The 22,407-nt window shown below is 46.1% G+C and overlaps 1 protein-coding gene across 6 annotated transcripts in view; it reads left to right on the top strand.

The window, feature by feature from the left end:
• Window positions 1–22,407, top strand: part of LOC144128471 (condensin-2 complex subunit H2-like) — a 74,289-nt gene that overhangs the window by 46,170 nt on the left and 5,712 nt on the right. For 4 of the 6 annotated variants that reach the window (XR_013313793.1, XM_077661895.1, XM_077661896.1 and 1 more), the window contains 8 exons: window positions 607–820; window positions 4,733–4,842; window positions 8,019–8,148; window positions 11,715–11,807; window positions 13,571–13,647; window positions 13,741–13,830; window positions 15,394–15,546; window positions 15,684–15,851. Coding sequence is in view for 4 of the 6 variants with exons in the window: in XM_077661895.1 (XP_077518021.1) it covers window positions 607–820; window positions 4,733–4,842; window positions 8,019–8,148; window positions 11,715–11,807; window positions 13,571–13,647; window positions 13,741–13,830; window positions 15,394–15,546; window positions 15,684–15,851 (1,035 nt within the window). In the remaining 2 variants the exon portion in view is untranslated. The remainder of the gene's footprint in view (window positions 1–606; window positions 821–4,732; window positions 4,843–8,018; window positions 8,149–11,714; window positions 11,808–13,570; window positions 13,648–13,740; window positions 13,831–15,393; window positions 15,547–15,683; window positions 15,852–22,407) is intronic. The other 2 variants (XR_013313794.1, XM_077661898.1) reach the window with 1 other exon arrangement.

Below are 22,407 nucleotides of genomic sequence, written 5' to 3'. Positions count from 1 at the left end.
GCGGTAATGCATGACATTACTTTTGTTGTAGCGATAGCTACATTACGGTAGCATTTCGAGCCTTCAGAGTGGCAGTGCCGCCACGCTGTCATGCGGAGCAGCTGCCGGTGGCACGGCGCCGTGGCTGATCACGTGGTTCATCATGTGGTTGGTCACGTGACCAAGTTGCACTTGGCCAGCTGTAGCTATCACGTCAGTCCAGGTTTAACCAGAACTAAACCACCGCCAATTTTTTTTCCGTGTACTAGCGCTAAAAGAGGGGGAAATGCATTTGACGTAGTGAGTCTGGCTTGCTTCCAAATACATTAAATCTTTGGTGTGCCGGGATAGAACGCACTTCACTGTGTTTGGTGTATAATTGCCCAAGTTGTCGTAATGCTAGAGAGCCACATTTATCGCCGCTACTCTTTGAAGATTAGTATGTAAATATCTGGCATCTTGGCGCAGATCTTCATTATAAGTACCCATTTCAGAAGGCAAGTTGTTGGCATCTGCTGCCATGCCATTTCTCAGGAGATGCCCTGTCTTCTGTCCTTCCAGACAACTTTTGCTAATGTGACTTTCTTTTTTTTTTTCTTGTTCTCCTCCTTCCACCATGGCAACCAGCAGGAAAATCAAGGACACTCGTTTGTCATAGTCAGAAAGCTGCTGGACCCAATGCAGGAGATCACACTCAAAAATCGGCCCATTCTTGTGCGGCGCAGGGCACGCAAGCGGCCCTTTGACCAGTGTAGCTCCTCCTCCTCTGAAGGTGACACTTTGACAACTGTTATCGTGCCCATTGCTACTGTCTGGGTCAAAGGGAGCCAGTACCCACAATGTAAGCTCCCCCTTTCCACTTACTTTATCTGATGTGACCTTCTTTGCTAGGTAAGAGTTGGGTTCAGTTGGCGCACCACATTGCACAACCATGTAGTACTGTGATTTTGAGAGGCCTTTTGCGAGCATATCTGGGAGGTGCTGCTCTTCATACCGGGACCAGTGGCAGGGTTTAGACTGGGAGTGGGAGGAAAAAAAAAAATCGAAGTAATTGGATGTCATGGTATGCCCAGCACGCAAGTGTTACCACGTTGTACAGTCTTTGCCAAAAGTAACCAGGCTAGACGGTTTGCTTCTCAGTCGTACCATATTTACACGATTGTAAGTCAACCTGTTTTTCAAAACTTGAAAATCTGCATGCTGCAGCGTAGTTGCATTATTGCTGCGCGGCTCCATCGCATCGCTCTTGGTGCTGGCCTTGAACAGCTGCTATGTCAATGCGCAAAACTGGCATCCCCACCCCGTGCGGCGGCCGATGGTGGCTGTGGATAAGCAACGAACCGGCACCATCCTGCTCCCCACATATGGCCGCAGATTGTGGCTGCTGATAAGCGGCGGCGGCCCGATAAGTCATTCGCGCTCTACTCTTAATAAGCGTCGTGCGCGTTTTTTTTTTTTTTTTTTACTTTCAACCGTGCACTCGGCACCACTGTTTCAATCACCACCCGAAACCGCAGCGGTGCCGGGGGGAGTGTTGGTGGCCAATGGAAGAGCCGATGCCGCTCACGCGTAGTTTCTCTTTGGCTCTGACGCATTTCACTACTGCCAGCAGCATTTCGCAAGTTTTGAATGTAGTGCTTCGTCATTCATCATTTGTGCTCCGGGTGTGGTAAGCGACGGGACTCGTTCACGGCTACATTCAAGATGGCTGTCATTCTTTATGCCGAAAAAAACGAACAACTGCGCGAGGGGCCGCAAGTTTGACATTCGCAACGGGTGATACAGATGTGGCAGCTGCAGCGAGGCAAAACTTTCAGCTGTTCCATGCGATGTCGTGATGTGGCTGTTTGCAAAGTGCCAGATTTCGCTGCACTGCGATGTTTGAACGACGAGCTGTGGGACTGCAGCAGCGATCACGATGACGGCGTTAGTGAGGATGATGGCGTAACTGTGGACGAGTAGTCCAGTGGCTAATACTTTTTCGTTTTTGAATGTGCCCACGGGAACGCCCGCGTGCGCAGCAGCCGATAGCGGTTGGCGGTAAGCAGAGGCCGCAGGATAGTGCTATCACATTCTGCTATCAAAGGCCGAGTGTAAACGGCCTCCAAGCTTCTTTTTTTTTTTTTTCTGAAATGTGATGTGGGTTGGCTTACATTGGAGTTGACTTACAATCGTATAAATACGGTACAGTAAAACCTCGTTAATTCCACCCCCGTTAATTCAGAAATTCGGATAATTCGGCGTCCCCACTTCCTCCCTTCAAAAATGTACATAGCTTTATGGCAGCAAACCTTCGTTAATTCGGCGCAAAAATTGCGTGCGCACCAGTTAATTTGGACTGGAGAAAAGCCAAGAACGGCGCTGGTATGCAACTGAAACGAGTTTTTAAGCACGGATCGCTGCTGTCATCACTTTTCAAGGGCCAGAAACAACTTTGGCCCGAAGCGCCAGGAATTGCTTTCCTTTCCAAAAGCGTATGAAAGGTGGCGCTGCTATACGTTCAGATCATCATCATCATAATCGTCCAAGGATCATCGCCATCACTGGAAACGGCTGACACTGCTCTCCATTCCGGAAACGCATCGCTACTGCAATCACTTCTCGGGTGACGACGGACGAGAGCAGGCAATCTATGTGCAGTCAGAGCGGCCATATTGTGTTTTCTCTACGAGGTGTGGTGTGGTGTGGTGTGTCGGTGCGTGTGGTGGTGGTGCTCTTTATTACGACGGCAGTACCGGCAAAGCGCGCGAAGTATGCGGCCAAGGACTTATGAACCAAAGTGAAAATCCTCAAGTCACTGAAAGACGGCGTTTCCAGAGAAGAAGTTATGCGCCAGTTCGACGTGAAAAGAAGCACGCTATTGACATACGTGAAGAATGAGGCTCAAATAGAGGAACCCTTGGGGAGCGATAAATTTCATGCCGGTCGCTACGAACCGCAGCCCACCCAGCCTTGGAGGAAGCACTGTTGCGGTGGATTGCTGCTGCACGTGACTCGAAGCAGTCGTTGAGTGGACCACTCATCTGCGCGCAAGCAGAGACCTATGCCCTCCGAATAAATATTGATTCATTCAAGGCTTCGGAGGGTTGGTTTGCGTGTTTTAAAGATCGGCATGGACTTGTTTTTAAGACTGTGTGCGAGGAGAGGGGTAAGGTGGATGAAGAAGTGGTAAAAGATTGGCAAAATGTCCACCTTAAAGAGCACGTGGCAGCCAACGACCCCAGCGATGTCTTTAATGCCGACGAAACGGCACTCTTCTTCAAAGCGTTGCCAGATAAAACAATAGCATTCAAGGGGGACCCGTGCACTGGCGGTAAAAGGAGTAAGGAGCAGGTGGCAGTGCTGTTGGCAGCAAACATGACAGACACAGAGCGCCTTCCAATTCTCGTCATCGGGAAGGCTCTGAAACCGAGATGACTTAACAACATCAAGCGACTTCTCGTCGAGTAACGTGCAAACCGGAAAGCATGGATGACGTCTGAGATATTTCGTTCCTGGTTGCAGGAGCTGGATCGACGCTTCAGTACCAAGAAACACAAGGTGCTTTTCATAGTCGATATTACACCGCACACTGCTGCAACGTTGCGAATTCGAAGGCGATCCGGCTAGTGTTCCTTCCTCCCAATGCTACTGCTGCTCTTCAACCGATGGACCAGGGAGTTATCCAGTACGTGAAAAAAAAGGTACCGCAAGCAAGTGATGGAACGAATGCTTCTCTGCATGGAGCGGAAGCAGCAGTACATCACACTTTCAAGGGCGATCCATATTTCGGCGCATGTGTGGGCGAACACGCCGGCAGAAATGGTGTTGAACTGTTTTAGGCACAGTGGATTTGTGTGGCCCGAGACATCCGAAAGCCTGGAGTCTGCAACGCCAGAAGAGGACGACGAGGGGCGTGCATTGGCCTGCTCCCCACCGAAGTTCCGCTTGCCTACGTTGCCATCGATGACGGCGTTGTTGTCACCGGCCAGTTGAGCAATGGCGAGATCATCAGCGATGCCCTTGGTGTGGCGGGTGAGGCTTCTCATGAAGATGACCCATGCGATGTACTCCCTATGCACCGTATTACAAAAGAAGCCACAGATGCTTTCGCTGTTTTAGAGGAGTTTTGCTATGGTGTTCCATGCAACACGCTCGCACTGGATTGATTGTCGCACGTCCGAAAACTAGTCCTCTCTGCCCAGCTATCCGCGAAAAAAACAAACGAGCATCACGAACTTCTCAATATGAAGGTATGCTATAAAAGAATTGTAAATGTGCCAGTCTTGTTGTTCATTCGATAATTCAACATTTGGATAATTCGGACAATTTTTTTACTCCTGTGGGATTTGAATTAACGAGGTTTTACTGTATATTGACGCTATTATGCCAGCTATTAAGCTCCTACTCTCTGTATGGTAAGGAGAACTTTTGTCCTCACCTTCCAAGAACTTTTTGATCTTTAGGGAAGCTGTAAGGGATTTACAATTCAAATGAGTAGCAAACTGTGCAGCCTGTTTACTTTTGACAACGGCTGTACCTTCAGGAACATAAGACAGGGAAGGACCACGTCTAGAAGTGGTCCTGCGGGAGAATGAGCGTGTCAGCTGACGTGAGTACTGGGCTAGTATTCTAATGGCACATCGTTGTCTGCATTCTCTGGGTGAATATTTCTTTCACTAGTACCTCTTCTTGGTTGAGTAAGGCTGCTCGGTGTGTGCGAATTCCAAGTGGCTGCAGCACACACTGTGTCTCCTGTGCTGTCTCTTTGTAGTGCTGTCCAAGGAACTGCAGCTGAAGAAGAAAGAAAAAATCATTCCAGGTGGTGAGCGGTTCCTGCAAGAAACTATGAAGGCCCTCAAGCAAGCTGAGAAGGAAAGGAATGTGAGTGGGTCTGCAGGGGCTCCTCCTGGCTTTGCACCGTCAACTACAGCGATGTTCTGTACAGCTTGTAGCATTTCTGTGTGTGGCATGTTGTTGGGGACCTATACCCAGTTTCATATTTAGCGTGCAATGTTGCCAAACCTGGTGCGCCTCTTCGCACTGGCTGCATCCGCGCCCGAATAGTAGTTTGTCACATGTCTGTAGCGCAGACAGGCATCTTTTGCTGTGAGAAAGCTCGAGTACCGTGACTAGCAGCGTCCTGCACTTTTGTTATACCTCTTGGCACATTTTCATCCTGCCCCTCACCAAGATTTCAAGAAGTAGCAGTGATACGTGGCTGGCAAACCTATTCACTTGGACTCAATCTGTGCCTCAAAAGTTAGCACATCAATGAAAATTATGATCAGGGGGTTCAGTAACTGAACGCCTGTCTGCATTGTCTATGATTCCAATGCTAAGAAAATAGTTTTATACCATGTTGTTTTCATCAAAGCCTTCACCTTGGCTTCGAAAAGTATGAGTTGTATGCAGCGGAGGGATGGGCTTTTGCGGGTGCACTACTTGCATGGCTTCGAGAACATTGCACGCCAAGTGTGAAACTCGTCATTTGTGAGCAGGGAAGTGAGATTCGAACCGCACAGTATTCCTCTTGCAGTTTCTTCTAGCTGCCAAAGGTGCATTCACTGGCCTTATTGGTACGGATGTGAAAGGTGGCTGTCACTTTTTAGTTCTCCCTGGATTGTTTTCACTACAGTTAAACCAGATGTAATGAGCCTCCGCATAGCTAGTTCTTTGATATATTACGAAGTTTCTAAATTCTCCAGTGCCAGACCCATTGAAGCGTGTGTATTTGCAAACCTATGTAATGAAGGTATCTCAGCCGTCGACCTCAGTATTACTTCACCACGCTGACTTAACTAGTTCTGTGCTTCTTGAAATTCAGCTGAATCGCTCGTAAATTTCATAGCAATAAAGCACAAACCGCTATGAGATGAATGCCTATGATCGTTACGAGCAAACGCATTTGACACAACACGTCTGTGCTCCAGCGCGATCGACGTGTGTCTGCAGCAAACGGAGCAGTCTCCACAGCTTTCGTTTTTGTAACGTGACACCAAGTGGCACTGTGGCAGTTCATTTCCAAAAGCAGCACAAAACAACCGGACGTAACAAAGAAGTCATGGGACGAGCGTGCGCACTCATTGCCACCGCTTAGTTGCTCACGTGATTCAGGCATTGGCAGCAGATGCACAGCAAGTGTGGGGAAGGCGGATAGCACCGGCAATGCGAGGCGAAGAGAGCTTGAGAGCAGCGGGCAGGCAGACTGCAAGCCTTCCTCTATTTTTTTTTTGAAGCGAGCATGTAGAAAGTGGTGGGTGCTTCCGATTCCCCTGCCTCCCCAACTCTCCTCACCCCATGCGTAGCGGCATCGTGCTTTCATAGTGCGATTTGCGGTGGAGACTGTGTGGCAGCTGCTGCTGTACTTGCGTTATCCGCGAAATGCCTCTGTGTGTTTACGACTTTGAGTAACGGGTGTTTACAGGGAATGTTTGCTAAGCCATTTCATTACATTTATTTTTTATTTCGGCTTCTGTTCTGCACTGCCCACAGAGCTTTCACGTAAAAACTGGTTGTAGCGAAAACCTGCTTGTAACAAAAACTCTAGACTTTTCTTGATTTCATTATATCCAGGTTTAACTGTATACGCGTGCAGTTACTTTTCATAGCGTACTTTCAAATCTATAGTTTCTACATTTTGTGACCTGCATAGCACTACAGCAAAGCAACAACTACTGTATAAACGTGTAATGGCCACGCTTTTTTTTTCCAGATTTGAGGGCCAATTTTCGGGGTGTGGCCTATACACATGGTTTGCGAATTTTTTTTAAAGTAAAAAGGCACCAATCAGGGAATGAGCAGCATTTATTTGACGTTCAGTTGTCACTCGTGGAGTATTCCGACTCCGAGCTGGTGCTGTGTTCTGGTGCACGCTCATTCCACAAGAAATCGCGCATCATGTCTGCTGTCAACGCTTAGCCCTTGTTCCATGCTTCCATCACTTAGCAGAGCAGCTCTTTTATCTGTTCGTGAAACTTGCATGGCTCGCCTCGGAAAGCACAGTGTTTGCAGCTTGTGTTCCTCAGTGCATTCTTTAGGTTCCATATTTGTCGGATGCACTTCTCGGCCATGCCGAATATTCTGTCCGCAGCACGCTTGCCATGTTCAACAGCAAACTCCCAGCTGTGTAGCTGCTAAGGTGCTTGCCCATCATGCTAAAACTGCAATGCTTGGCAGCAGCACTCGAAAGCCACTACAGGGAACTATAAATGCTGTCACAACTCCCATGCCTTTTACAACCACAAAAGGCTGTATCTGGTTATACTGATGCCGATATGGATAGCGGGAGCGTGTGGTGGAGGATAACGTTGACGGTGATGATGGTGAGCCGCAGCCTCGGACGCCATCCGTTGGGGGCACCTGAAAGCTCCTGTGTGCATGCGTGGCCTCCGCGATCAAGCGCACCGTTGCTCACAGCCAGAGCTGATCGCAGAGGCCACGGAGCGTGCATTTCGAAGGCTATTCCAGCGTGGGCCGTGGAAAGTTTGGGTGCGGCCCTTACATGGATATTTTTTTTCCTTAATATTTTCTTCGGGCAGTGTGCAGCCCTTACATGCGCTTATACGGTATATTTCCCTTTTTGTGCGCTTTTATAAGTCATATGCAGGTATTCATGCTGGCCACTTGAGTGCTTTTGTTTGTTTACTTTTGCTTGCAACTGCATTGTGTGTTTTTAATGGCACAAATCCAGCCGGGTGGTCTGTGCGCTATGCTACTTTAGAGCCACTGTATTGAATGCTTGAGGTGCTTATTTTGTTTTGAATTTTAGATCAAGCATACTGCCACACTGTTAGCCATTTACTGGCGCCGCCACGCTGTGTGAGAGCACCCGCTGGTCTTTGTTGTCTTCCTCGGCTCGTGCGTTTGTTCGCCGAGTGTGTCTGCTATGCTAGTCCTGGTGTGCCCTTCTGCCCTTTCTGCCAGCTTTCGGTGACAATGTGCTACCTGCATTGAAGTCTTGAAATGCTCATTTTCTAAAATTTGCAACAGGCAGTACTCTCCTTGTGCAATGCGGAATAAACATTGATGAACTGCTGGTTGTGTTGTTTTGCTTGCAGTCAGCGAAGGAAGGATTTGAGGAGACAGCAAGTGATGTTAACGATGATGCAGCTGCTCCTGCTGATGACGCTGCTGCAGCTCCTCCTGCTGATGATTCTGCTGACACTCCTGACACTCCTGACATGCCAGGTGAGGGCTTGGCATTGGTGATTTGATAACTCGCCCTTTAAGGGGGTGGGGTGCTGGCTTCTGAAAAAAATTATTCATGAAGTCACATTATGCAATTTTCAGAGGGGAGATGTGTTTTTGTAAGTTGATTCTAAATATGGTTATTTAGGTTCACGTAAAACAAGTCCTCGAGCACTTATGCAGTACGTTATGGAAGTTTTTTGGAGAGGGCGTTTTAAGAAATTTTGCTTCAGGGAACTTGTTGATATGCATGCCATTGGTTTGTCTTGACATCGAGGAATGCAGTAAGGGTAAAATTATTGTCCTGGCTATCATAGAAATGAGGCCGCGTTTCGATGGAGGCGAGACACAAAAGGCATCTATGGGATGTCAGTACATTTTAAAGAACCCTAGGTGCTCTAATTAATCCGGAGCCCTCCATTAGGACATCCCTTGTAGCCCATGTGTTGCTTCAGGTCATTAAAAAAAAAGTTAGTGATGTTTGAGCAAAGGAAGTGGCACAGTAACTGATTCAAGATGTTCAACCCCACAATTTACAAACCAGTGACTTTTTTTAATTATCAGGAATTAAGTTGTCAGAAGTGCGCCTAATGTGGTCCGAGACTGATCCATAATGTGATTTTCATTATGGATAATTATACGTATTTTGGAACCTTTTCTGTGTGCAAACATATCAGTAAGCATTAATGCAAGGCAAAAAAATTGATGAAAGGAGCTAATTTGTTTATTCAGCAAGCAGTCTCTGACTGAGTGGTTGAAAAATAAGGTTGTCAGTAGGGGTGTGCAAATATTCAAAATCTCAAACACAAGTGAAATATGTTTGATATTCAGTTCATAATCATACTCAATAAATTGATATTTGAAAATTCTGGAATATTTCTTAGCGATCACATACTGTGCCGACTTTCATGAAACATCTAGTAACCTGTTTTTGCACTAGGTGGTTAATTCTTGTGGGTGATCGGACACGAGTCATATCACCTATACTTTCAATCCATTACACATTTGAAGGATTTGCCTGGGCTGCGCTAATTCATCATAAAAGTGCATGCCACAGCATAAAAGGGCCGCATAATCATAGCTGTGCTGTAGTTGAAAAAATTTTACGGAAAAAAGCTGGTCCCGTGTAACGGCCACACGCCGTCAAAACCGTGAAAAAATATGCTGCCGCCGTCTGGAAGACCTTGATGTGAGCGTTAGCTGTTTTCGAAAACGAGACCGATGCGTTTCGCGAGTTGGGGGAGGGATGCCTCGACATACTTGCTCCCGGAGATCCGCTGTCCGCTAGCATCGCAATGTCCTTCCTATGGTGGCCGCCATCTTGAATTTATCGGTGACGTCATCAATTAGTGGCCATCTTGGATGTATCAGTGACATCAGCAGTCAATCACCAATTCGATATACCGTATGTACGCGATTGTAAGTCTACCCCCCCACATCACATTTCTGGAAAAAAAAAAAAAGCTTGGAGGTCGTTTACACTTCGCCTTTAATAACAGAATGCCATAGCACTAACCTGCAGCTTCTGCTTATCGCCAGCTGCTATCGGCTGCCATGCGCGGGCGCCCATGAGCACATTCTAAAACGAAAATGTATTAGTCACTGGACTACTCGTCCTTACTAGTGCTGCCGTCGTGATCGCTGCTGCGATCCCACAGCTCGTTGTTCTAACATCGTCGTGCAGCAAAATCCCGCACTTCGCAAACAGCCACATAACGATATCGCATGGAACAGCTGCAAATTTTGCCTCGCTGCAGCTGCCTCACCTGTATCACCTGTTGCGAACGTCGAACTTGCGGCCCGCGGCGCACAGTTCGTTTCTTCAGCGTAAAGAATGACAGTCATCTTGTGTGTAGCCGTGAACGAGTCTGGTCGCTTACCACACTCAGAGCACAAATGACGAAGCACTACATTCAAAACTTGTGAAACGCGACCGGCAGTAGTCAAATGTGTCAGAGGGAACGAGGAACTACGCGTGAGCGGCGTCTGCTTTTCTGTCGGCTACCGACACCTCCCGGCGCCACTGCGTTTTCGAGTCGGGTGCCGCCGCAATTGGAACAGCGGCCCTTCCATCTTCTATCGATGCACCCTTCAGCGCCGAATGCACGGTTGAAAGCAAACAAAAAAAAAATCTTGGACGACGCCTATTAACGGGAAGCTGAAACGGTTTTCAAATTGCATGAAACGCTGTGGTTGGGAAGAAGGGACTTTGAAAATCATGCGTGTAAATTTTTTCTCGATTCTGTTCGCAAAATGAGCCACAATTGCTTGTTAAAAACCCGCCGCCGACACGCCCTCTTCGCTTCTGGATGCGCCGAATGGGGGGACGGCAGAAAGTGGGAACTGGTGGAAGTGACGCCATTCACAGGTAGTCTGTTGGCCGCCGTGCTTTGCTTGCTGCTTTTCGGCCCGCGCTTTGGTGAACGACGGATCCATAATTTGCAAAACGCAGTTCTCAAGCCAGCTGAAGCAACGCGCTACGCAGCAACACAGTCGGTGCTGGCCGGAGATCCCCGTAGATGACGTCACGACGATCCCAGCTATTCGCGGCGTTCGCTCGTCGCCCTGAGACGCTGGTGCCCGTTTTCTTCCAAAAAAGAGCTTTTTGCGTTGATTTCTGCGCTTTTCGAATGCGATATTCTCTTTCAGCAGACTAAAAACTATAAAATGCCACATGGAACGCAATTTTTTTGAAAAGTGCTTCAGCTTCCCTTTAAGAGTAAAACATGATTGCGTTATTGGGCCGCCGCTGCTTATCAGCAGACGCAATTTGCGGCCACATGTGGGGAGTGCGCTGGTGTCGGTTTGCTGCTTATCGACAGCCACCATCGGCTTCCACGCACGCGGTGAGGATGCCAGCTCTGCGCATTGACTTAGCAGCTGCTCAAGGCCAGCACCAAGAGCGATGCAACTGAGCCGTGCAGCAAAAATGCAACCACGTTGTAGCATGCCTGATATCTCGTTTGTCTCGCCTTTATTAATGGTGCGATGCTTTGGTTTTGATTTTAAGTCGACCTCCCCACTTCGGATTTTCATTTTGAAAGATAGGTCGACTTACAATCATGTAAATACGGTACTAATGACCTTGCCAATACCAATCAATCACCAATTGGGTTGCTATATTGATTTACTATGGGGGCCGCCATCTTGAATTTTTTGGACAGAAAATTTCACTCCGAAGGGAGGGGGTAGCAGGCCCCAAGAAATCGAGAAACGTGATGAGTAAGAGCTAACACTCTTCAAAAAAAGATAAAGTGCAACCCTTACACGAGCATATATGGTACTTGCACATCCTGTAGCTTAGATGACTCGAGAAAGTCTGTCATTATTGATATACAGGGTTGAGGTTGTAAACTTTAATTCCAGCTCTTGTTTACCTGTCGCTGTGTTCAGCATTATGGTGTGCATTTTTAGCGAGCCGTGCCCTCTGTTCTGCTACCACTTAGTTTATTTTTAACAAAACATTTTTGTGTGCTTCTGTCTTAGCATCACCTGTGCCTCTTGTCTTTATATAGGTGTCTGGTTTTGGTGTGAACTTTTTTTGCCTTATTCATTTTTTTCATTAGCTGATGATGACGACGTGCCTGCGGATGACGGAGACCGAGGTGTTGGTCTAGCTTGCTGCGCCAACGCAGAGCTTCCCGGGGAGGCAGCGCAAGGTACACATACATCAAGCATCATCTGAAGTTTCTTTAATTGCTGGATGCTTTATAAATAAAACACTCAGCCGGGCTTGAGTTTGTCGAAGGGTCTGTGGAGCTGTGTGCCTTGAAAGTTGTGTGAAGTTCAATAATAAAGGAAGCAACTGTTTTCAAGAGTGAACATTGCCAAAATAAAGGATATAAAGGGGTGTTGGAGGCAGTGCAAAGTACACATACAGCCAAACATCATTAAAGGTTTCCTTAATTGCTGGACGTTTTATAAAACACTCAACCAGGCTTGAGTGTGTCCAAGGGACTCTGGAGTTGTGTGCCTTGAAACTTGTATGAAATTCAATAATAAAGGAAACAAATGTTTTCAGGGGTGAACAATGAAAAAATAAAGGATTTAGAGGGGCAAGCCGCAAAGAAAAAGGCAAGTCATCGGGCAATGATGTGGCATGCTGATGTCTACATTGCAGTGTTGGAGGAAGTCAAGAATGATGGTGTAATGTGGAAGAGGGGGTTGATGTAAAGACCTAGGATGTCGTGTAGGAAATGCATGTAGCAGTCGAATTCTGTCGCACAATCGCAACACCCTCGGGAACCAGAACATCATCTGGCATGTCTTACAACTGGCGTGGCCATCGTCTTGAACATACATGGCATCCTGAAAAGTACATGGAAACCGTTTTGTACATTCAAATACACTCCGGCTAGCTTTAGTACGTTTGCGCATGTACTAAGAGGTGCCATCGATCACTTTATGCTGATTAGCCTCTTGACGCGAGTGTGCGTGTTGCCTACATTTGTTAGCCAAGGCAGAAATGGGCAGTGACAGGAAATGTGCCGGCCACTGCTGGTGCCACCAACTGGTGGTGTTATCCTTTTGCACACCTGAAAATGTGTGCCATGTACTTGCCATCACATATGTGGTCACCTTTCACAGGAAACCCAAATGGCAGTCATCTGAAAAAAGCTCCAAAGTGTTTGCATGCCCCCACTAATTTAAAAGTGTCCTTGCATTTTTCTATTGAGAAGTTAATAGCAAAGTTAATAGGCTTTGGCAGGCTTACACACATTACAGGCTTTGGCACTCATTACAATCGGACACTGTAAGTGTCTTTTCTTTTAACAGTTCCTTAATGTTGAAAAGCAGACAGGATGGTGTCGATGAATAGCAAAAAGTACCTCCTCATATCTGGCAGTAAAACCTCTTGCAGTGTATTTGAGCAACCACTCTGCCCTTTGATAGCCTGCTCAAACGAATAGTGCTGTTAAGGTGTTCTTGGAACAGTTACTAATGTGTCAAAGATGGGAGCCCTATATTCCTGAGGAATGTTCCTTATCAGTTTCCTGAGTATGCATTCATTTTCATATAGCTGTAGACTCCTCTTATGTTTCATTATACTTCCAATGGATTACCAGGTTATGTGTCTTCTTTAAATTTCTCAGAAAAGATGAAAACTTTATTTTGGTTAGTCCTGCACTAATAATGTTTCGTCAGCAAAGGCGTTTTCTCTGAAGTTTCGGAAAAAGCTGTGCGCTGCTGCTAAACCATTCAAGGATTTCTGATTTCGTTTGTTCATGCATTGTTTGCATTATCTGTTTGGGTGAAATATGTTGATGTGTTTGCAGCAGCTGCAAGGCATTGCAGCACGAACCATCATTGTAGGCATTGTGTTACAATGCCTGTTAGTCGCAGCGTGCCCAGTACTTAGTGCTCATTGTGGTGACAGTGCTAGTAGATTTTGTCTTTGTCTTTAACGTGTGCTCTTTGACAGGGCCACCGCCATCGACTGAGTCATCTGATAAAGATTCATACCAGAGGTTGGTCCATACCTACCTGCAAGAGTTCCATGTAAGTGTTGAGGGCCCTGCGTGTCATCCTCAGTGCTTGGAATTTCATGGATTGTAGTGGTTTGACTTCATATGTTGTTTTTTTTTTTTCCAGGAGCCTTTGTCAGAATGCCAGCTGTCCGACTTGCAGAAGAGGGTTGCCGAGTGGGAAACTCGAATTAGACCTCTGCTTGACATTGAAGAGGTAGCGTTAGCGGAATCAGCATTCTGAGCGTATCTTCGTTTAATTTCTCAGTGCGCAACCTGCATCGAGGTTGAATGCTCACAATACCACTCTAATGCTTTCGCCTTCACAGCTCGTAAGCAGTCTCAAGTTCCCTCTAAATTTTTGTGTAATATTTTTAATGTTGCTTCAATGACAATGCCAATAAAGTGGCAGTACTACTTGATGTGCAGTATTAGCATTGTGGATCCATAAGAGTGCTACATCCGGATAGCGAGTCTCAGACCAGCACATTAACGAGACTATGTTGCTTTTGTTTGTAATACAGTAGAGCCCCGCTGTTGGGTTTTTTTTTTTTTTATGGAACTGCAGGAAAGAAACGTACAAGCTGCAAAGTGCACGTGAAAAAAAAAAAAAAATTCGCATAGCTATCTGGTATTTTGTTGTTGTTTTGTTTCTTATTACTTCTAGTGGGGGCACCATGCTTCTCTGGAATTTGCAAGGGCTTGTGGCTGTCACGATTGTTTGCATGCACAGAATGACCTAAACGCTCTGCAATAGCTCTCAGACTGCCTGAGCAGCTGTTGGTGGAAGGGAGGGAGCATGGAGCGGCTGAAGTTTAGGCAGGCGTGCTTGTTTCTGCGCTGTTATCGTGGCAGCCGCTTTAATCCTATACAGTCCTCGCCTCTTGCAATCAAGAAATAGCGTTCTTAAGCAGCAAATGGTAAGGAAAATGTGCATGACAGAAACATGCCTCAAAGCCAACCCGCGCGCAACCGCATCTTGTACAGGACTTTCCACTCAGCATAGTTTTGTTTTAGCTTTTCGGTCATTTGCACCACAGTGTTGACAGAACTACACCAATAACTGCAACAGAATTCATGCCGCCCATAAGTGTGCTCGGCATCAGTGTAGATGCAACATGCCGGAAGCCGCCGAACACGGTGGTGGCCAAGCCCCGATGGAGTCGAGTCCCACATTGGTCGTCGTGCCGTTACCGTTCCACACGCACTAAACATAGGCTGTCCAGATTGCAGCATGGGATAAACCACTGTTGCGAAGTGACATTCGCAGTGCAGCATTCCGGAAAGCTGCCAAAATTGTGACATAACAGTCAAGTTTGTGTTGCATAGGTTTCTATGTAAGCCTGAACGGCTCTGGCTCACACAAACATAGCAGCCAGGAAAACGCCGAACCCTAGAAGTAACAGTAGGGTTCTACTGTAGAAAGCGTTCAGTAGTGATGTTGCTGAAGCACTCTGCATTAACAGGATCAGTTAACGCTGGTTTAGCAACAACTGGCTGATAAAAGAATTATTGATGGTACCATAAGCACTGACAAGTTAATGTGCACACTAAAGGCAGCTGATTTGGGGAGCAGCGACTGCCATGTGCACTCTCCTGTTTGTCTACTGGCAATGCACGTGTGTTTAGCATTTATCTTAAGGTGAGGAGGTTCTGTGGCAGCTTTTTTTAGTTTTCTCGTCCTCTGCTAGCTTGTTTGACGGTCATATAGTTTGGAATTTTTTTTGGTGCCTCTACTGTTGACAGCAGGGTGGAGTAGCATTTTAATATTGCTGTGCAGGAGCGGGAGAGCTTCAACATCCGAACCTACTGCAGCAGGGTGTTGGACCACTTCTCGGACGCACCGTCCAAGCAGACGCTGTACTTCCGCCAGATCTGCCAGGGCCGGCCAGTCTGGGAGGTGTCGCGTTACTTTGCCTCCACGCTACAGCTGGTGAGCTGTCCCTTTGTGCTAGTGGGGCCGAGTCGTTGTGGAGTCTTCATTAATGCAGAAGCACCTGCATGTGCTTAGCTATCTGTGTGCACTTCCAGTGTGCGGATTGCCAGCCTCATCACTCTGCTTACATGCAGGCTAACAACTACAATGTGGAACTTGCCACGGATGGAGTCATGGAGGAGGGCATGGACACGCTGAACCTAACACTGTTGTCACGGAAGCAGCACTTCCACGAGCTTGAAGAGTTTGACAGCAACATTAGCACAACCCCGTCCCAAACTGCCAGGAAAGGAAAGCAGCAGGTTGGTAGCCTTGAAAGTGGTTTTTAGAATGAGTGAAATGATGTGTAAATCTCACCCGCATATATTACGTATATATAATTTTTTTTTTTTTGCCATGCATTGTGCTGCAGCTGTCATATCATCAATAGTGTGGCAAAACATCATGCCTTAACTTTGTCAGCCAATGTGAACTTGTTTCATTGTTTTTGGCAGAGACAGACATACCAGGTGTTTCACGGAAACCCACCACTAATTCTTAAAAATAGGCCTTTTGAGGTAAAAAGATGGCTTCTGAAGTGTAATATCAATTTTGGTGAACGTAAGAGAAAAGATGAATCATGTTAACTAGTCACCTGGTTAACTAACTTATCCCGATAGATCCCTGGTTGCAGTTAGAGGTTTGCATTGGGCCATTAGTGGTAGCCACACTAGCTTTTAGAATTTCTAAAAATTGATTACTTTCAGTGCTCTGGCTCAACAAATTTCTGCGATTTCACACGCCATTTGAGAATCATGTGCCAGCGGTCCACGCAATGCGATACCCACCTGTGCACATCGTTCCATGGCGCATGTGACCTTCTCTGCCCCCTCGGCTTGAGCAGCGGCGAGCACAGCAGCACGGGCTGGACAAAGATGGTCACATGTGACCTGCTTGATGAATTGCCGCCCACAATTGGGTATCACCTTACACGTATCGGCAGCGCATGATTTTAGAGTGCAGCTCTTAAGCACCTATTCGTGGGTTGAGCGGCATTGCCGGTGTAACTGAGCAAACGAGAGTATCACCTCTTACTCACAGGTGGTGCGAGACTGGTGCGTGCCATCGTCCATCATTGCTGCACGAGCGGAGGTAGGGTGGTTAGGCGAGGGGAAGTGTCTGCGGCGACACGCACCCACACGCTGCCTCCCCATGGTCGCACCACGCTCCGCTCCGTTGGCGGGTGGTGCTGTGAAATGTGCTGCACACAATAGATTGCCCGTGTCAGCCATGCGACTCACAGCATTGTCTTCCTAGTGTAAACCATCTGCTTATGTAATGCAATACAAAATAGTCTAAGCCGGTTCTTTTTTAAAGATTGAGTGACACAACCACTGGAAATGCCTCGTCTGCTGCTAAACGAGCTGCCCGAGCAGAGGCTCAGTGCCGCCACTGAGAGGACCGAGGAGTTCGCGGTGCCGAAGTAGAGGCTAGGTGGCGCTTTTGAGAGGACCCTGCCTTTTGCACTGCCGAAGCAGACAGCTGCACTCAAATTTCACATTAGGGAGTATCATAATCGTCCTTGGTATCGTTTTATGCAAATCATTTAGGGTTCTATCTTGCAAAAACAACCCTATTCCTTCATAATAAAATTCCCGGATTGGTCAATTGGAAGATGACGTCATCAGGGTCACGTGAACTGATAGGAACCAATCAGAGCACCGCCAAATCCGAAGTTCCGAGGGACTTTAGAAATTTGGCATCCAGCAGAGAGTGCTTTTAAACTGAAACCCTACCTTTCAGAATTTCAGTGTTGGCCCACCTCTAAAATATTTGGCAGTTAGCCTACCCCAAACTTTCCCACTTTTGCCACTCCCAAAATTTGGTGGTTGGCCCTTCCCCCAAAATATGGTAGTTTGCCCACCTGATGAGTAAGTTACAGCCATAGTGGGTGGATCTGCAGTTTTGGCCTGCAAAGGCGATGCCATGTAAAAAGGGTGGGAAAATCTGGTTTCGCCGGGAAAAGGTGGAACGCACTTGAACCAATCGGAGGGCACTGCCAAATCTGAACTTCTGAAGGACACTTAAAATTTGGCAGCTGTCCTACCTGCAAGAAATTTGCCACTTGGCCCACCCCCAAAATTTGGTACTTGGCCAACCCTCAATTTCACAGTTGGGCCACGCCCTTAATTTGGTGGTTGACCCATCCCCCAAAATAGGGCATTTGGCCCACCTGATGGGTTAAGGTGCCATACTGGGTGGATTTGCACTTTTGGTGTGAAAAGGTGGTGTCATTTAAAAAGGGTGGGAAAACTTGGTTTCAACTGGTTTTGCCAGGAAAGGTGGCGTGCTGTGAAAGTGGCGGGAAAATGTTGTTTCAAGCAGTTCTTGGCGGGAAACTACGGTATATGTGCGGCGGTGGGGTGCCAAACGTCCGTCTACTAGGAGCTCACAGATAGGGAGGCTGCATTTCGGAAGTGGTTTTGTGTGTTTCTGTGTGCTAAAATAGTGATGGCGAAACGGCACACAATTTGATCGCAGAAACAACATTCGAATTGCAGCATAGATGGCAAAACTGAACACCTACCTAAATGCTGTCACATTTCCTTCGTTAAGCAATCGCTACGAAGGCCCAAAATCTTTTTAATTGCGCATGAAATTGGCAAAATTTATTGAGTGATAGCACCGAAGGCAATCAATTTTACAAAATATTGAAAACTGAAATGGCTATTGCTAATGGCCAGCAACCAGGTTACTAGTTAACATGATTCACCTTTTTTCTGACATCTGCCAACTCTGGTTACTACACTGCAAGAGCAATCTCTTTACCTTAAAGAGCCTATTTTTAAAAATTAGTGGGTGGTTTCCTTGAAATACATGATACATTCATTTGTTAAGAGACTACCAAAGCCTTATTTTTGGAGGAAACGTGGCTTCTTTGTTGAGTGTGTGCCTGTGTGCTCAATGACAGTTAGCAAGCCCACTTTTTAAAGTGTTTTATGTGTCTAAAGAACGAGCGTAAAATTAGTGCTGGTGTAATCTCGTGTTGCTAGGAGCAAACAGATGGGGATTTTGCAGATGCTTAGTTACATCGGTGCATCACACTCCAGCTCTCTTGTACCAGCAGCTGTCACAAGCAGAATAATGAATCTTGCTGGTTGGTTGCTTATTGCATTGCTTGCCATGAACTTGCATGTTCTGTAAAAGCTGTTAATTCGAACTTAAGAAGCTGGAAAAAAGTTCGAATTATCAAATGACCCTGAAAAAACTGTCAAGAATTGCTTGTATAGCAGAAAATTTATTTGATGAAAGACTGGATAATAGGTGTCTGCTTTTGAGAAAAGAATGGTGTTGCAATGACTGTTTTCACATTTCCATTAATGCTTTATCGCGTGCTTACTGTCGGGAGCTTCGAAGCAAAGCTGCCGCCTTATTGTCAGGGCTTCGCCAGCATCCTTCATGGTGCGACAAGGTGGAGCTCCACAGCTACTTGGTCACACCACTCACAAGCGGCACCATCGTTTTGAAGAGGCTTTATTGCACATAGTCCAAATGGCACATTACGAGTACGAAGTTTTGGCGCACGCACTGTAATGGAACCACATGGACGGAAATGAAGGAAACACTGTGCTGCAGCGAAATGTGGAGAAGGAAGAGGAAGAGTGGGGGGGGGAGAGATAACACCAGCGACGTGCCATGCAGTATCCGAGACGTCGGTTGGCTCGCTGATGCTGGCTGATGAGCCATTGTTGCTGCAGGCTGGAGCAAAGCTCAGAAAAGTGAAACCTAAACTAAGCGATTGAACTGTTCTAAAAGACTGGGCTGTCCGTTCGTCGTTACATCTGCCATTGCACGTTGTTGTCAGAGGTGTGCGGGTCGCGAGCTACTCTACAGCATGGAATTCAGGTTTTGAGTAGGGCTATTTCGATGATCTCTTGCTGGCACCAGTCTTGCCTAGATGTGGCCTCCCTTCAGGAGCCTCTTCGACTTAACCAGTGCGAAGCCCATAGCGTCCGAATTAACAGGCGTACGACTGCCAATGCCCATGGCATTAGCTGTGACCAGGCTGCAATTCAAATTATCCAGATTTTCGAATTAACGAGGGTAAAATTAAGGGGAGACGCGGGTCTTGAAGTAATAAAAAAATGTGAAAATTTGCTATTTTTCGAAAGTGGCATATTTGGAATCTATACGCCCTAAAGTACCTGCCTAAAAAGTTTCAAACTCTAATTTGACCTCCACTTGCCAAAAAATATATTTCGCGCCTACGAAGAGCAGAAATGGTTATTTCGGAGCGAAATATGGCAAACTTGCGACCGTCGCTTCCCACGACTGCATCCCCGATCATCCTCATCTTGGTTTGTTTGAAAACTGGGCCCCTTCCCCCACATCGTGGTATTACTCACTGCTGTGAAATATTTTCGGAATGTTCTGGAATGCTGTTTTTTCAGGCCTCTACAATGACCTCCGAATGGCTGACGCACGTACTAAAAATGCGATTTTCTCAGCTTTCTGTTTTTGCCAACATGACTAGCCTTACAGAAGTTTTTATTGTGTTTTATGGTGCAATTTCAATTAACCTTGTACCGTTGAATTCAGAAAGAACTAAACTGTGGAGTCATGCTATTTATTTTTTGATTGAGTTGGACATTAAGAATTTTGTAAACCATGCCACCTAGCTATATTTTAGAAATATGCTTGAACATAATTGAACTTTTTTATATGATGATGTACCCCACAAAGAGTAGAATTAACACAGCTCCAGATGGCAAGTTTCTTGCTATAGGTCCATTTCAATCGAAATCAAAAAATGTTGAAAGAAAATGTCTTAATGACCCATAAGAATTAAGCTAATTAGGCTTCAGTTATTTTCGTATATTATGGGAACTAGTTGCAAAGTACTGAAAAAAGGAAATAGGTTTTTGAAAACAGGAAGAAACACATAAGCACACCCAGTTTCATTACGATGTTTGTAGTAATAAAAATTTTCACAAGTCCCGCGTCTCCCCGTGAAGAGCTTTTACTGTATTACTGCACTGTTCATTACTGCTATTGAATAAGCTCAATCGATTGAATTTGAACTTCCCCCTTCTAGCACACTCATACACTGCCAGGTTAAATTGAATGTCTTAAGCTGTTGAATAAGGGTGTGCAAATTTCAAATTTTTGGTTGTGAAAGATTAGTTGTGAATTGAATTGAATTTCAAATATCAATACAGCTAGTTTACAAGTTCAAAGCAAATGCTTTTTCACAAAACATTTAGCGAAAGAAACAGATCTGTTGGATGCACACCCGCCGCCAAAAGTAAGTGAAAGGCGACTATGTCAAAAGGATTTAGTTTCTCTGAATCCAAACTGTAGCGGTCGAGACTTATAGCTGCATTACGTAAGTCACACGAACACAATTTGGAGGAATATATTTATTCACTAATGTGTGAAATGAATGCAATGAAATTAAATTTTTGCTAAGCTTGCCTTCTATTTACCGTAAAAACCGGACTATAGGTCGGACCGGAATGTAGGTCGACCCCCCAACTAACCAATTCTGAAAATGAAAAAAATCTATTTTAATAGAAAAAGTACCGAAAGTCACCCTTACCTTGAAACAAATGCGGCTCAACAGGTTACATAATGGTGACAGCATTTATTTTCATTTAAATGCTGCTCATATGTACACACGGCCAATTTTTTAACAGTATCGAGCGCTCATCGACCCGTGTGTTTTGTCAGCACCTTATCACGGCACGGAGCGGCGAAAATGTTTAAACGAGGTACGCGCATGTGTACACATGCGCGACCTCTTCCGACACCCACATGCGCTTCTTTCGCCACCCCGTGCCGTGGTCTCTGCCGCTTTCACGCGGCTGCATTCAGCAGTCACAGGCAGCGATCTTGCACGCAGCTCCCGAACGAACTCCGGAACCTTTCCTTCCAATTCTGGATACGCTGCGGCCTGCCCACGGAATGATGTTTTCTTCTGTTTGCTGCAAGTTGTAATACGCAGCTTCTGCCTCCACCAGTAGTGCTGTGCCGCCAGGTTTCCGTGAGCTTTCGCGTACCCAGTCGTGTTTTCCTTGAAGCCGACGGTGAATTGCCGTTGGGTCCTGCTCATTTTGAAACAAAATGTGAAAAAGCAGCCTTTCACCAAAATAGCTTTGCAACAACGGAAACGCAAAATGGAGGTACCATGCCGCCCATTGTTGCAAGACTTCCATAGTTTTTCTGCCAATGACCAGTATATAAGGCGGAGGTCTACTTTTCGCCATGGTTTTCTTGAAAAAAAGTTAGACCTGTATTCCGGTTTTTACAGTACTTTTGATGGCACGTGTACATTGTACTTTAGTCGTTATCTATAAAATTTATTATACCTGTAAGGTCTACAAATAAATAAATAAATAGTAATAAACTTTATTTTCTGGACTATAAGCTTTGGCACCAATCTTTGAATAACATATTGTGTTCCATGAAAAAGGTAATGTGACAGTCGTGTAACAATGCTTACATGACAAAGGAGCTTACGAATGTTGCCGTAAAGCATTGTAAGGTGGCCAGATACCGTATTTACTCGAATGTAATGTGAGGGGTGACTTTACATGCTGTCCAGTGGGAAAAAATAAAACCACGAATGTAACGCGAGGCTTAGAGATGCAAAACAAAGCACCTTTAATAGACATCCTGGCCAACATGTTTACTCATCTTCCTCGCTTTCGGAGGCCAAGTTCTCAGAAACTGAGTCCTCCTTTTGGCTATCGAAGTCTCCCGGTGACTCCCGTCGCATTGATGTCGTTCGCCGCAGGGAGAATCCTTTCCTCTCCATGAACGTTTGGGCCCACCCACGAGATGCTCTGAACTTCCCATCTCCCAAGCAAAACTTTCCAA

The sequence above is a fragment of the Amblyomma americanum genome, chromosome 4 (assembly GCF_052857255.1).
Source record: "Amblyomma americanum isolate KBUSLIRL-KWMA chromosome 4, ASM5285725v1, whole genome shotgun sequence".
NCBI classification, from domain to species: Eukaryota; Metazoa; Arthropoda; class Arachnida; order Ixodida; family Ixodidae; genus Amblyomma; species Amblyomma americanum.
The sequence above is the reverse complement of the archived record's forward strand: the minus strand, read 5'-3'. Positions and strand labels throughout refer to the sequence as shown.